The sequence below is a fragment of the Budorcas taxicolor genome, chromosome 2, assembly GCF_023091745.1.
Source record: "Budorcas taxicolor isolate Tak-1 chromosome 2, Takin1.1, whole genome shotgun sequence".
In the NCBI taxonomy this organism is placed as follows: Eukaryota; Metazoa; Chordata; class Mammalia; order Artiodactyla; family Bovidae; genus Budorcas; species Budorcas taxicolor.
In genome coordinates this window covers 141,965,818-141,981,981 of record NC_068911.1, presented here as the reverse complement: position 1 = coordinate 141,981,981, position 16,164 = coordinate 141,965,818, and the positions used below count along the sequence as shown (strand labels likewise).

Sequence of the window (16,164 nt, the reverse complement as noted above, 5' to 3'; positions counted from 1 at the left end):
ATTGGAAAAGACTCTGATGCTGGGAGGGATTGGGGGCAGGAGGAGAAGGGGATGACAAAGGATGAGATGGCTGGATGGCATCACTGACTCGATGGACGTGAGTCTGAGTGAACTCCGGGACTTGGTGATGGACAGGGAGGCCTGGCGTGCTGCGATTCATGGGGTCGCAAAGAGTCGGGCATGACTGAGCAACTGAACCTGAACTGAACTTTACTACAAAGGGATGCCAGTCTGTAGACATGCACACATGCACACGTTTATTAATTTATTTGCTTGTTTCTCTGCCTTGTTTCAGAAAGAATTTAAGGTTAACCTTTGAGTGAATAAATATAATTATATATTTTGATGTATATTTATATACATTTAATGGGGTCGCAAAGAGTCGGACATGACTGAGCGACTGAACTGAACTGATGGAGTATAAGCATTACATTATATGTCAGAAGGAACATGGAGATGAATGAAGCACAGCTTCCACCTCAAAACACTTATGATCAATGCTATTCAGTTCAGTTGCTCAGTCATGTCCGACCCTTTGCGACCCCATGAATCACAGCACACCAGGCCTCCCTGTCCATTACCAACTCTCGGAGTTCACCCAAACTCACGTCCATCAGGTCGGTGATGCCATCCAGCCATCTCATCCTTTGTCGTCCCCTTCTCCTCCTGCCCCCAATCCCTCCCAGCATCAGTCTTTTCCAGTGAGTCAACTCTTTGCATGAGGTGGCCAAAGTATTGGAGTTTCAGCCTCAGCGTCAGTCCTTCCAATGAACACCCAGGGCTATTAGCAAGACATAAAATGGCACACAGAAGTATTTGAAAGAGGAAGAGATTCACTTGAGAGAATAAAATGAATCAGCTCTGGACCTTTGATCATGGATTTCTGATAATCTCTTCTGTTGCATGTACCCTTTCAAATGAGTCCTTTGTCACTTGTTTCATGATGCGGCATGTGAATGAAACCAGAACAGATTGCTTGGGCAAATTAACTAGGTTTGCAAAAGAGAACACTGTTAGTTCAAATAGAGAACTGACTACTCATGCTGGAGTTACTTATGCAAGAATCAGAGGTGCTCAGCTCCCAGCCTTACCTTGACCTTTGTTTCCAAACACAAAACCTGGACTGAAAATATTCAATCTAATTTTCAGGGTGCTGAGGCTGAATCATCTCTGTTACACCAGATTTTTCTCTGAATCATGTGTTGATTGCTCCCTTAGTACCCATTTTGCCTAATGTTTTCTGAAGTTTGAGCATTGATGAAATCAATTGTAAAAGTGGACATTTAACTCTCCTTTCTAACATTTGCATACTAGCATTACCTAGTATTTGCATACTTGTTAAATGCTGCCGTGAGAGCCTAGAACCTATGCTTCTCTCTTTCTCTGCTCATCAGCGAGTAAGGCTGAGGGAGGGAGTAAGGCGAGTCACACAGAGGGAGGGCACTGGGCGGTTTGGTGTCCTTTCCCCCTCAGGACTCATGATGTCAAGTCAGATCATGCTTAAACTACCAGGTCTGCAATGCTGCACCCGTTGTTCTGTTCATCTGCTCCTGGTATGAATTTCCAGACTCCCCTGACAATCAAAGCAGTGCTTTATGTAATATGCTAAGGTGCAGTGAAGTGTGAGGGAATGAGAGGGCTTGATACATTGAAGCAGAAAGTCAGTTCATCTCAAGTAGCTTGGGGAGACAAGAGGGAGGTGTTGATGACTGCTAGGTACTCCCTGACCTACTAACCTCCTAGTAGCGATAAAACCAAACCTGAAGCCAACCCTCAAGGGGATATTTGGTATACAGTGACAGACATTTTTCTCAGGTATATGCAAGCAATATAATCAAATTTATATATATATATCTCATACTTTTCAAAAAACACCTTAGTGACTGATGAAGAATATTCTCCAGATATTAATTTATTTGTTCCAAATTACTATTAAGGTTTTTCTCTTTTATTTTCTGGGAGGAGAGAATTCTTAGCAACTGAACAAGGGACATATAAAGGTCATGCATAATCCTCACCGAAACATAGGCTTAGAGGGTCCAAAAAAAAAAAAAAAAAAAAAAAAAAATCAGGAAGACTGCCTTCCATGACTGATTATTGTCACCTATTCACTAGAAACAAAAAAGATTTTATGAACTGTTTAGAAATCTTCTCTAAATGGAGATTTTAAAAAACCTCAAATCATTGGGATACATTGAAAGAAAAATATGATGATACAATGTGGTAGCAAATTAGGAGAAAATTTGATAAGGTCTTGAAAAAAATATAGTATTATGAGAAAGGCTCAAGTGAAAAATACAATGCTATTAAATTATATTTATAGCTAGAAACAAGAGAGAGTAATTTTTATAAGTAGTTCTGAACTCTCCTTAGCTCAAATCTGTTGCATTAAGATTCAAATTCAAACAATAATTTTTCAAAGTGTCAGTGGACCAAAGAGAATTATATATATATGTGTGTGTATGTGTGTGTGTGTGTATATATATATATATATATATTAGTGTCTATGATGTAGTTCTGACTTTAACCCAAAACAAGACAATAAAGAAATGAGAATGATTTCCACAAGTGCATGAGAGGAATTTTCTGGAGGAACATATATAGGAGTATGGGAACATACATTGGGAACATACATTGCAAATGCATATGCAAATTAATCTTAATTTTTAAGTATTATATTCCATTAGATCAAGCCTTACTCTTCACCACTTGAACTGTTTGTAGGCAATTAAAATTCCAAGGAATAAAATCATGGGTTTTATTTGTTGAGTCACTGGGTTTAATTAAAAGGAGTCAAGAGAAACCAAGTTTTCCTTAAATTCTGATTCATAATTACTGGCTTCAAACAATCACATTCCTCTCTTAAGATTCTGGCTGAAGAGCAAAGAAAGATACAAGGTAATTCTTTTATAGAAAGAACTACCTACAATTGCACATTTAAATAAACAACTGTATCTGGTACCTATCTTTTCTTCTAATTTGTAAAACATTTTAAGCTGTATTTAGCAATATCTGCTATAAGCAAGCAACCTTACCAAGGTTGAGAGGCTGTTCTTCACTATAAAGTCCAGGTAAGACAGCCCCCAATTTGGTTCAGATCCCCTTCTATTTTCCAACAAGGCAAGTCACATATGATTGAAGCTAATACTCCAAACCTGCTTCAAACAGTATAGAGAGCACATAGGACAAAGCAAACGTGACAAATACAAACCTCATGCCTTTTCTAGCAATTCTTGTCTTTCTCACTTTTTTCTAGACCCAGATGCCCAACCTTTCGAAGGAAAACATTGCAAAGATCCCCATTTTCTGTCCTTGTCCATCGGCGCCGCCAGGTGCAGACACTTTGCAGTGAGGCCGTGTGCTTTTCTGCAGATCCACCCTGAATGCTAAATAACTGCTCTGCACACTCCTCTGCGGAGCTTGGGGAAATGGCAGCCAGAGCGATGAGTGGTTGGCATGGCAACAAGGAAAGGAAAATCTGCAACCTTTTGTATTGTTAGGCCAGCCTATTTATTTGCCTTGAGGGGTGGTGGGGCGGGCTTCAGTCACTTCACATGAGAAATGGTTCTGCACTATTTTGCTCTGTGTGCATAATATATATTATGTATAATATACCATAGTTTAAATGGGATGGTGATTCCTACCATTATATCTAAAATGTGGGAATGGAGGGAGGGGCATATGGGGTGAGAAAATGCAGATTAAAATTTTCTAAGATTAGAAAGGGAGAGAGAGAAGTGTAGAGGTATATTCAGATTTTTGCTTGTGACTGCTGATAACCTTTTTCTCCACTATGCATTTTTAATCTGAAATTTATAATTTCAGCAACAAAAAACTTAGATATCCAAGCATGTTCATGACTGGGCTGCTTGAATCAGGAGGATGTGAAAGGGCACGTTGAGCTTTAGAAGGTGCATCTCCACTGGAAAGCTCTGGAAAAAGTGACTGTGATAACCCAGAAGGGTTTTACAGATCTCAGTGCTTTGATGGGAGCAGACCTGGAGAAATGCCCCAGAAATGCTGGAGAAACACTGTAACCCTTGGGAAATCAAGGGGTAGTTTGCCGAAGGACTGACCTTTAATCTTCAAATTTACTCAAAAAGAGACCTGGCAGTGACTTATGATAATCACAAAGGCACTTTACACTGTGACTGCTGTTTTTTATTTTAACCAATGTTCAAAGCATTGTACCTCAGAATAGTCAAAATCACTTAAAAAGTGTGATTTTAAATACTTCAAAGTTTTGGCATCTGTAAACATCTCAGAATTGCCTTTCTTTCTCCATTCAAGCTGAAAACTGGGAATAAATTTGCCGTCATGCTGAAAGGCACATGGCTGTGACCGTTCTGCAATGGAAGAACTGTCTCTGGCTATGACTGGTTATTGTTGCCGCTGGGCATCTAGCTGCACGGGGCAGTGGAAGGAGCACGGCCCCATAAAGCAGGTCTGTGTGCTGGCTTTAGCCAAGTATCCTGCATGGGTCACTAAACCCATAAATAGGAGAAATATGAGAGGTCATCTTACAAGATAACATTTAGTTATCTGGATGTTGTCTTGCGTATTGTGTATTCAGTCACTCAGTTCTTTTTGACTCCTTGCAACTCCATGGACTGTAGCCCACCAGGGTCCTTTCTCCATAGAATTTCCCAGGCAAGAATACTGGAGTGGGTTGCCATTTCCTACACTAAGGGATCTTCCCGACCCAGGGACTGCACCTGCGTCTCTTGCATTTCCTGCATTGGCAGGTGGATTCTTTCACCACTGCCACCTGGGAAGCCCAGATGTTATCTTGATATAAACTGTAATGTGCATTTGAGCACCACCTACAAATAAGAAGCTTAAATATGAGACTCCTAATTATCACCCAGAGTTGAAACTCTATGGGGACTGAAATGCATTTTGTTTGCTTTTCTCAATAAAGATAAGGTGGAAAAGAGAAGAAGGGTTTATTACAAGCCTTTATTCTTATTAACCATGGTGGAAAATGATTTAAAAATGACTTGTTTCAGAATTATGTTGTATTCACTTATCAATAACAATAACTTTCCTAAGTGGCCCATTTTTCATGGATTTTCTATGGTTTCTCTTCTGTTGTTTTAGGCATGGCTTCTAAAAATGACACTTTAATAAGTAAATATAAGAAAAATTCTTAAAGTAAAAAGTTATGTGATACTAGGTGAGTATAATTCTGTCTACCTTTCTATGGATTAGCTTTAAATTGTAAGGAAAGAGACACAAATCTAGATGAGCAAGTTGTAAATTAAATATAAAGTGTTATTTCCTTCCAGCATTTTCTGTGCAACCCCTCCCCGCTGCTTCCTCCCCCACCATCTTAGTGCATAAGATCAAAGGTAAGCTGACTATGGCCTTGCACCTTCAAAAATTAAAAAGTTATTATGGTCCAGACATGAAGGTGAACACTGAAAGGGGTGGATGAGAGAGAATGAGGCAGCCTTTTGGTTAAAGTAAGTGTCCTCTGATTAAGGAAAGAGGAAGGAGAGTTGATGATTGCAATTCATTTATTATGTGATCTTGTTTATAGATATGAATAAATAATGTTGAGCAAAAGATTTATTTCTAAGAATGAAAGTAGAAGAAAAGTAAAGTAAAAGAAAGATCTTTGGCTTTGATCAGCCATGGTCTGGACATTGTAACAGGCAGCTGAGGATGTCATGGGAAATGTTTCCTGTTTGCAACATCCTGAAAAACATCCATATAGGAGAAACTGCAATATACTGATAGATTACACGAAATGATGAAAGAGTGGGGTAATATATAACTTGGTCCTCACTCAAATAATCACCTCAAAATATAATGCCTGCTCAATCAATGGTCTCTATCATCAAAGGATAGCATTTTTAAAGATCACATCTAAGATTAAAGAATATTCTTTTTTTACTGGAGATGATTTTTGTTTGCAATTTGTGGAACAATTACATATAAGCCATCAATAATACAATTTATTATTTTATTAAGCTAAAGTTTGGAGTATATATAAAGTCTGCTTTATTGACTATGCCAAAGCCTTTCACTGTGTGGATCACAATAAACTGTGGAAAATTCTTCAAGAGATGGGAATACCAGACCACCTGACCTGCCTCTTGAGAAACCTATATGCTGGTCAGGAAGCAACACTTAGAACTGGACCTGGAACAACAGACTGGTTCCAAATAGGAAAAGGAGTTTTTCAAGGCTGTATATTGTCACCCTGCTTATTTAACTTCTATGCAGAGTACATCATGAGAAACGCTGGCCTGGAAGAAGCACAAGCTGGAAACAAGACTGCCGGGAGAAATATCAATAACCTCAGATATGCAGATGATACCACCCTTATGGCAGAAAGTGAAGAGGAACTAAAAAGCCTCTTGATGAAAGTGAAAGAGGAGAGTGAAAAGGTTGGTTTAAAGCTCAACATTCAGAAAACAAAGATCATGGCATCTGGTCCCATCACTTCATGGGAAATAGATGGGGAAACAGTGGAAAGTGTCAGACTTTATTTTTTGGGCTCCAAAATCACTGTAGATGGTGACTGCAGCCATGAAATTAAAAGACATTTACTCCTTGGAGGAAAGTTATGACCAACCTAGATAGCATATTAAAAAGCAGAGGCATTACTTTGCCAACAAAGGTCTGTCTAGTCAAGCCTATGGTTTTTCCAATGGTCATGTATGGTTGTGAGAGTTGGACTGTGAAGAAAGCTGAGTGCCGAAGAATTGATGGTGAACTGTGGTGTTGGAGAAGACTCTTGAGAGTCCCTTGGTCTGCAAAGAGATCCAACCAGTCCATTCTAAAGGAGATCAGTCCTGGGTGTTCTTTGGAAGGAATGATGCTAAAGCTGAAACTCCAGTACTTTGGCCACCTCATGCGAAGAGTTAACTCATTGGAAAAGACTCTGATGCTGGGAGGGATTGGGGGCAGGAGGAGAAGGGGACGACAGAAGATGAGATGGCTGGATGGCATCACCGACTCGATGGACGTGAGTTTGAGTGAACTCCGGGAATTGGTGCTGGACAAGGAGGCCTGGTGTGCTGCAATTCATGGGGTCGCAAAGAGTCGGACACAACTGAGCGACTGAACTGAACTTGGAGAGAAATTTAATTGCACATTAACTTATCACTGAAAAAATCCTCTGTAGGTATGAGAAGATAACAATTCACATTTTCCTCTCTTGCTGCCTTCCATACATGGATGACTGATGGATTCAATACTCAAGTCTTTTCTCTGGAGGGAGGCTGGTTTAAAATTACATCATCGTTGGGACGGAAAACATCACTGTTTACAACCTTTGTCACTATGAACATACATATAAAATTTACATAATCAGTGTCCCAAAGGTAATGTAATATTCATTTGATATATGTTAAGCTGAATTCAGAATTAACTCTGGATGGTCTTGAGCCATCTGTTAGTTTCCTTTTAATTTATGTTATTTTCTCAAAGAAGCTGGCAAGGCCACACTGACCTGACAAATAGATTTTTTTCTGATGCTCTCAAATACTTAATTAAGATATTGAAAAAATGAAATAGTTAATGATGTTGGTTCTGTCCTGCTTGACCAAGCACGCTACAAGTGATTTTTCTCTTGGGTATATAAGAAGCCTCCATAATAGTCAGTGAGAGTCAACTGGTGAGAGTTCAAGAGACAAAGTTAAGGCTTTTCAGTAGCTTTCCCCATCAATTTGAAAAGAACGTTCTTCTTTTTGTGCCATTCACTGAACTGCTCACTCAACACACATTTATTGAGTCTCCGAGGTATAATGTCACCTGGTGCAGGGGCCAGTGAAGAGAAAAATCTTGGTTTCTCACATTACCCCCTTTATTCCCACAATCATTTTTTTCTAACATGTTCTCAACTCGCCATGCCTCAATCGCTTCAAAATTTTCCCAGTTAGTGCTCCTGATACCCAAGTCACACTCTCTTCAAACTGTATTACACTTAACTGTAGAAAAACAGTTCCTGATCGAGGGTGTCCTGTTGTCCATATGAACAGAACTACCACCACTGATAATCACAATAACAATGGTACAGACACTATTTCTTGAGTCATTTATTTTATACACTCTACCTCATTTAATCTTCCCTGTAACCATGAAAAGTAAAAATAGTATTTTTATTTCATTCTTAACCACAGTTTCTTACTAATGGGACATGGGTGTGTATAGGGCACTGGACAGCTTTTCAAATCCTTGAATTAGTGTGGACACTGCCACTCTCTTTTTGCTGTTGCACATACAACATACATTTCTGCAGGGTATTTGCTTTTTTATCACAGCAACTTTGAAAAGACCCCAAAATCCCAGCTTCAAAGAGACAGGACATCATGAAGAAGAATGTAGTATGACCTAATGTTGAAACCAACTATCTTAAATTAATAGTTCATGCAGTATTTGACAGCTATTGAATATCACAGAATTTCATCTGGGTATTTAAAAACGCTCTGCCACACTCTTGTGCGTCTGCTGTGGAACCTCAAGATGCTTCTGTATGTGATTTGGGACCTTGGTTTGGAAACAACCCCTCTTCAGCTTTGCCTTTGTATACTGCTCATGTGGCACTGAATGTACTGTGTTCTGTATTTGAATTAGCTGTACACACAGGTCTCATGTGTGCTACTAGATCAACTGCTCTGGGAAGCTCAGAGCCCATTCTTTGCACTCATCCTGGCACAGCTTATACGTAGAAAATGTTCAACATACTTTGTTAAATGAAAAGAATCACACTATGTATGTATGTATGTATGTATGTATGTATGTATGTATGTATGTATGTAATTTCTCCTCAGTTATTTGAAATGCCTTTCATACTTGCCCATTAAAATTTAAATATATTTTTTGAACTGAGTGTACAGCGGATGTGTGGCTAACCAATTGAGTATAGAAAACTAACCCTTGAATAAGTAAGGAATGATCTTGAAGCAGACAGAGCCTTTCTTACTAGCAGTTTACTTACTGTTTTTGGAGTAGCATGTCTGCAAATTACTGTCTTCAAACACATTAAATTCTGAATTACAGAGAAAAGGAAAATAATGGTAAAGAACATTATAGAGCAGACTAATGTGCTGCAGTCCATGGGATAGAAAAGTGTCGGACATGACTGAGCGACTGAACCGAACTGAATGTTTCTCTAAGCCATTAATGACAATATCATCAACAAACTTGTGGTAGAAATTACACTTTAAGATTAAATTATATTCTGTTATCCTTTAAGCGTCTGTATATTAGTTCTTAAAAAGCTATCCAGAGAAGTATTAAATGGTTCCCGTGTATGCACATGCTGTTTTCCTTTCTTTTTTCCTTTTTAAAAGCTGGGAGACAGACTCTACATCCCTTCCTGCCCTTTAAGTCCAATATCATTCAAGAGAATCTCAGTTAGTGAAGTTTTTTTTTTTTTTTCAGTGATTTACAATGCTGACAGTTATTAGCAAAACACACACACACCAAGCCATTTGTCTACTAAAATTAAGGTGGTAAATGGAAACTCCCTGGTGGTCCAGAGGTTAGGACTCTGAGCTTTCACTGTGAGGGCCCTGGGTTTGATCCACAGTCGGAGAACTAAGATCCTGCAAGCTGCTTGGCACAGCCAAAAATAAATAAATTAAAAATTAAGAAGGAGGTAAGATTGAGACTATAACTGATCTGGGGGAATGTCAGCCTATTTCCTACGATTTTTCTCTCCTTTTGGTGTCTATTTCCCTTGACTGACTGGAATTTCAGTCCTGGCACTAGTGAAAGATCAGGGCTGTAAACTAATTCACTTAAAGTGTAAACAGATGTCAAAGCACAGAGCAAGCACTGGCGACAGAAGAGCCCTTAGTTACCTGCTGTTTCTCTGTCAGCTGAGGTCAGTTCTCCGTTGATTCCGTTCTCTTTGGTATTTGAGTAGGTGCCCTGTGACCCATGTTCTCCAAAGGCGCCCTCTTCATCCTCTCTGTAGGGGAATCCATTGGCGCTTCTGACAAGTCCCTCCCCTGCCCCACCTTGATCCTTGATCTCCGGTGGGTGTGGCTGGGCAGATGCCTCTGTAAGTTGAGCTGAGGTCCAGTGAGGCGCCTTTGCTTCATCTTTCCGATCATCTGCCATTCTTCAATGTCCTGGGATGTTTCCTGTGATTGGAAGAAGAAAAATGGCAGCCTTGACCTTGGAGAAAGCTTATCTGAAGTACTAAAATAGGGAAAATTGACAGCAAACTCACCAGCAACTAATGGTCAAGAAAACACATTCAATAACCCACTTTTAATATCAAGAGGTAGCTATTGTTAACACCTTAGTTTTTAACAGATCTTTTCCGGAATATTTATTTATTTATTTTTTTCATATAAGATCACCATTAGTTTCATATACTCTATTTTTTAAAACTAGTGTTTAGCACTTAAGGACATATCTGAGCTAACTTTCATTGACATATGACATTGACTCAATAGGAAAATAGGGAAAATAGGGAAAATCTGAAATATGAGAAAACTGGATAGAAAACAGTGGGGAAAAGAATGGCTGAGGGGACATGCTGGATTATGGAAAATTATTCCAAATACTCTTTAAAACAACTCTCTGTGAAATCTAGAAAAGACAATGGTCAGTATATTAGTCCTTTCAGTTTCAAAGATGTTTAATTCAAACCAGAGGTAGATATATCTTTCTGGATATTGAATATTAAAAGAAAGAGAGTTTTGACTTAACTTTTCTAAGCTCTATCTATAGATTAAAAAGGGAACGATATTTTCTCTTAGTATAAATCTTACATAGAGAATAAATATAATATTAGGCCTATGTCATAACTTACAGTATTATTTCACAGTTAAGTCAATTCAGTTAAGTCACTAATATTCATTAGGTGGCCATAAATTATAGCAAAGTTTGAATAAGTCGTGGAATAGGTATTCTGCATGTGTTAATAAGGAAACAGTAGGTACTGCACAGCCTTCACTTATATGCTGAAGCCACTGAATTTACAGATCTAGTTGACAAGAAGTGATACATCACTGTTTTGAAATGCTGTTGCCAGCAATGTAGCTTCATTGATGGTCTATTGTCCCCACCCTGATGATGACATAGACAATCAGAATCTCTCATGGAAGCTAAGAACATTTTCCTTTTTTTTTTTTCAAGATAGTAACTCAAACCAAACCCTCCAAATAAACAAACAAAAATTCTATGAAAACAAATCCAATTCTAGCTACCAAGTTCTGTTTAGAGACATTACAAATAAATAAAGCTGTCACGAAAGTAAGCTTTCTATCAGATTTCTAGCAAGAATCTTATTATTATTAGTTTACTGAATTTCAATGCTATTCTAAGGTCCCTATTCTAATTTTCTGTTCATACCAAGAACTACATGAGTTAACTCATTTGAACTGATTTGACAACACCAAAGCCCCTCCCCACACCCCCACAATTGCTTCCCATAAGGGTTATACTTATCTTCCCTATGAGCATTTAAACAGGATTTAAGCAATTTAGTTTTTAAAACATTGATTGGAGGGCTTCTGAATAAATCAAAGTGTATCCCCACATCATTGACGATGTATAAAGAACTGCATACATAGAAGAGTATCTTTATCTGTAAAATGAGGACAATGATGCCTAGTTTATTGCTTTGTTGCAAATTTAAACAAAGTAAGGACTCAGCACAGCCCCCAGCAAGCTCAGTAAGTAGTAGTTTCTACTTTTGCCATCATTATTATAATGATACTAACAGTCATCATACCACCAGTTACATATAAAATACTTTCAGTAGTTTTTCTGGAATTGTTGGTATAGGAAGAGGAACCTGAAAACCTGGTAAGTCCAATAATAAGGGTTACTTGCAAATTTCTGCCCATGTATCACAGAGAAATGTATGAATGTTCCAAGACAGGCACAGCCAATTTTTGGGACAGGAAGGCCTAATGGGAGGAGTGTGTCCTAAGAACTAACCACTCCACGTGTACATCTGAAAACAGCATCTTTTATAAAGATGGTTCTGCAATGTTTTAGATCCCACTCTGCTGCTGTATTCTAGTCAAACGTGAAAGGACCTAAATTGGGAGTCTGAGGACTGTGCTTCTTCTGAGTTGTTCTGGCATCTCCACCTATCTAATGGGCTGAAAAAATGATCTACATTCAAACTGTGACCTTGATCACAATATTTTATTGCTAGTGAGACTGTTGGTTCAGCATCCTTACCTTTACATGCCTTGATTTCTTTACTTTTTCTTTACCAGAACAGCCTAAATAAGATTCCCACATACTTAAATGGTCCAGACTATTGCTTTTGTGCAGAATGAACACTTCTAAATAGGAAAACTTTCCCACAAAGAAGTACATGACTTGTTAATATTGCTTTTAAAAAGATTAACAGGTTTTCTATTTTTAGGGCAATTTCAGATTTACAGAAACATTTGAACAGATAATACAGAGTTCCTATGTATCTTCTGCACTCAAATTCCCCTGTAATTAACATATTAGTGTGATTCATTTACTATAATTAATGAAATAGTACTGAAGCACTAGCTAAAGTTTATAGTTTAAATTCCCTTAGTTTTTACCTAATCCTCTTTTTTTTGGTTCTAGAATCTCATCCAAGACTCTATATTACATTTAGTTCCATGTCTCTTCAGGTTCCTCCTGGCTGTGAGAGGTTCTCAGACTTTCTTTGTTGTGGATGACCTTAAAAAATACTGGTCAGGTAGATTATAGATGTCTCTCTATTGAAATCTGACATTTTTTCATGATTAGTTTTCGATTACATTTTTGGGAGGAAGACCACTAGCAGTAAAGTGCTCAAATAAACTTGGGCAGTGCTGAGTTACATGGGCATGCGTAATACAAGTTTTCTGACAGCTTTTGCTCTTTTACTGCACACAGAAATCTCAGGGTAGGGCACTGGTGTGCAATGCATCCCAAGTAATTGGCTACAGAACCTTCATTTGATGCTATGTTTATTAACATCTCTAAAAGGATTTGGAAAGTACTTAGATTTGCATTTCAGCCCATGTTTACCTCTGGGAGTTCTTGCCACAGACATTCAAAGGAAATAAAATAATATGAGCATCCACAACTCCCAGCAAAATGTGACAATTTTTCCCCCAGAGCGAGGTGGAAAAGATTTCTCAGTGACTAAAAATCTTCATCTTGAACCTAAAAATCCAACACTGAAATGAGCAGTGTGTTCCTTGATAAATATCCACTTAATACATGGTGATTTGTTTTCAAAAGAACAGGTATTCAAAAAGTGAATTCCTTAGTACTTAATACTTTTGAGTTTTTAATTCTTTCTTTATAGTTAGTCAATAAAAACTAACATTGGAAGAAGACAGGCAAGGCTGGCTACACTGACTTCAATTGCTATCAGATGTACAAATAAAGTGAATTTATTACCTAAAATGCATCATCTGGATTTCTGATGAGACTATTCAGATAATACTCCTTCAAACATATGTAATTAGTCATATTTCACTTTCTAATTTGCTGGGCTTTTGAAACATACAGAGCCTAACTATCTATTAAGTGACAAGCATTTGAGGAGATTTCAAGCTAGAACTGGCATTGCTCTGGCAAAACTTATTTGACAGAAAATATGATTTGGAAAGATTTGTTTCAGTTTTAAGAAAAAGCATCTGGAATCAGAGGAGACATTATTTAGACCCACTCCTTTCAAATAACAACATGATATTATTAAAATACCACCCATTCATGATAAATTTCACTTAAACACCCAATCAGTGTTTTGGGGTCACAGATAATCTCTACTCTTCAGAATGGTGTTAGAACATAGTTAAAAGTTATCACAACTTCCTTTATTCTTCCTGATGTATAGTATTACTTCTACCTGAATCTCTGAAACCATGCTTGTGGAATTAAAGGCGACAAGAAAACTGAGAGAAAGGCAAATCCTCTCCAAGTCTATAAAAGAAAATTTGTGAGGTAGCAGGAATTGTAACATCCCATTCCTACTGTGTAAAGGGAAAAACTCTCCTCTCTCCATATTGCAGAAGATCGCATAACATCCTGCTCCTAAGCATTGAACAGCTAGACATCTGCCGCACAAGCTTCTGGATGGATAAAGCAAGCTGAGAAGCTACTGGAACTCTCCACCTTCTCCTCTTCCCAAAAGCCTCGCTTCATAATGTGAGCAAGGAAATTTCTAAGTTTTTTAAAACAGTACTAAGTCTAAGGCATTGACTTATAATTCATAATAAGTTGCAATGGGATCTTAGCTGTTAGGGCTAAGCACAAATGACAACATGAATGAGGATACAGATACCTATAATACGGATTTTTAAGAAGAAATCCAAGAAGTTCCAATATCTGTTTTGTATGAGAGAGAAATATTTCACTTGACTCTATCATATCATGGCTATTATGTGACATAATGCAGGGCCCCAGTATTCTTCCCAATTAAGATATACCATTGGAAAAAATGTCAAGAGAAGATCTTGTGCCAACAGAAATATTGTCATAGACTTGAGTGGTGAGCTTCAATCTCTGCTACCTCTTATTATTAAACAATTTCCTCTTGATATATGAAAGTTCTCTAAGGACAGATATTTCTTACTTCATCAAAATCCCAGCTGTTAAAATTCCAGTTCTTCCAGTTTTCTAAGCCTTATAAGGCTTAGACCTGGATCTCTCAATCTAATGCTCCTTGGTAAGAACATGCATGATCTTTTCACACCAGCTGTTGAATCCACGGATCATGGCTATACTCTCTGATTCATTTCACTGATGGATAAATATGAAAAAAGAATCTTGGAAAGTGTTAGTCACTCAGTCATGTCCAACTCTTTGTGACACCATGGACTATAGTCACCAGGCTCCTCTGTCTATGGGGTTTTTCCAGGCAAGAACACTGGAGTGGGTTACCATTTCCTTCTCCAGAGGATCTTCCCAACCTAGGGATTGAACCCGGGTCTCCTGCATTGCAGGCAAATTCTTATTGTCTAAGCCATGAGTAGGCTGCAAACATTTGTTGAATGTGAAATCAATTAACACCTCCAGATTGGTTCTGTCAGCTATGGGTATTTGGCCAACAGTAGCTCAACTAGTTGCAGGTGATGTGAGTTCAGTTCCTGGGTCAGGAAGATCCCCTGGAGAAGGAAATGGAAACCCACTCCAGTATTCTTGCCTTGAGAATCCCAAGGACAGAGACGTCTGGCTGGCTACAGTTCATGGTGTCGCAAACAGCCAGACGTGACTGAGCGACTGAACACACACACACAAACCCAATCAATGAGAGAAGATTCATTCTGAAACCTAATTTTCAGGCATGACAGAAGAACGGAGATTTAAGTTCTAACTCCATTGAGAGCATACGAAAAATAACATCAAGCAGAACAAACTTCTAGTCCCAAATAAGACTTTGCATACATAATAGTGACTGTGAAACATACAGGTTTAGAAATACCTTTAAGAGAAAAAAGTTTTAAAATCATGAAGCTAAAATGGCCTTTGGTGATGATCATCCATTCCAATGTAACTTCAAGTGTTTCCAGCCAAAATCAGCCTGCAATGCAGGAGACACAGGAGATGTGGGTTTGATCCCTGGGTCAGGAAGATCCCCTGGAGAAGGAAATGGTAACCCACTCCAGTATTCTTGCCTGGAGAATCCCATGGACACAGGAGCCTGGCGGGCTACAGTCCATAGGGTCACAAAGAGTCGGATGTGACTGAGAACACGGCACATCTCCCTCCCAGAAAGTGAGACTTTCTGGTTTTAGGGCTTGGAAATTGGTATTTTAACAGACTTAACAAGTTACTCTGAAACACTGAAGTTTGAAGATTGGTACTTTCAGGCAAACCTGCTGCATAGGACCTCAGAAAAGAGTGGGGAGAGACAGAAATGCATATAAGAAATACTCCTATAGAATAACTGGAGTAGAGCATTAAAGCAATCATCTTGAGAGCTCAAGGTGATCAGTCTCACAAATAGAAGCTGAGTCTTTCACTGCCTCAGCCCAAGACATTTACGAACGATGGGAAGGAGTTCAGTGACTGCTCTCAGTGAGCTTCTTGGGAACAGGCCAGTTCTCTGTTGTGTCTAACCCTACTTGAAGGAAGCAGAAACATTTCAGGAGAATGTTTAAAGTTACCCACTGTCTGTGATAAAAAACCTACTGCATACTGTGAAAACAGAGACAAGTCCTTGGTCAGTTTATCAACATCTTCAAGATGTCTTTAGAATGTTTA

The 16,164-nt window shown here is 38.5% G+C and overlaps 1 protein-coding gene across 1 annotated transcript in view; it reads right to left on the bottom strand.

Moving 5' to 3' along the window:
- MAP2 (microtubule associated protein 2) overlaps positions 1–10,080 on the bottom strand; it is a 75,117-nt gene extending 65,037 nt beyond the window's left edge. The window contains exon 1 of the mRNA XM_052656994.1: positions 9,819–10,080. Coding sequence (XP_052512954.1) covers positions 9,819–10,080 — 262 coding nt within the window. The remainder of the gene's footprint in view (positions 1–9,818) is intronic.
- Positions 10,081–16,164: the final 6,084 nt, after the last annotated feature.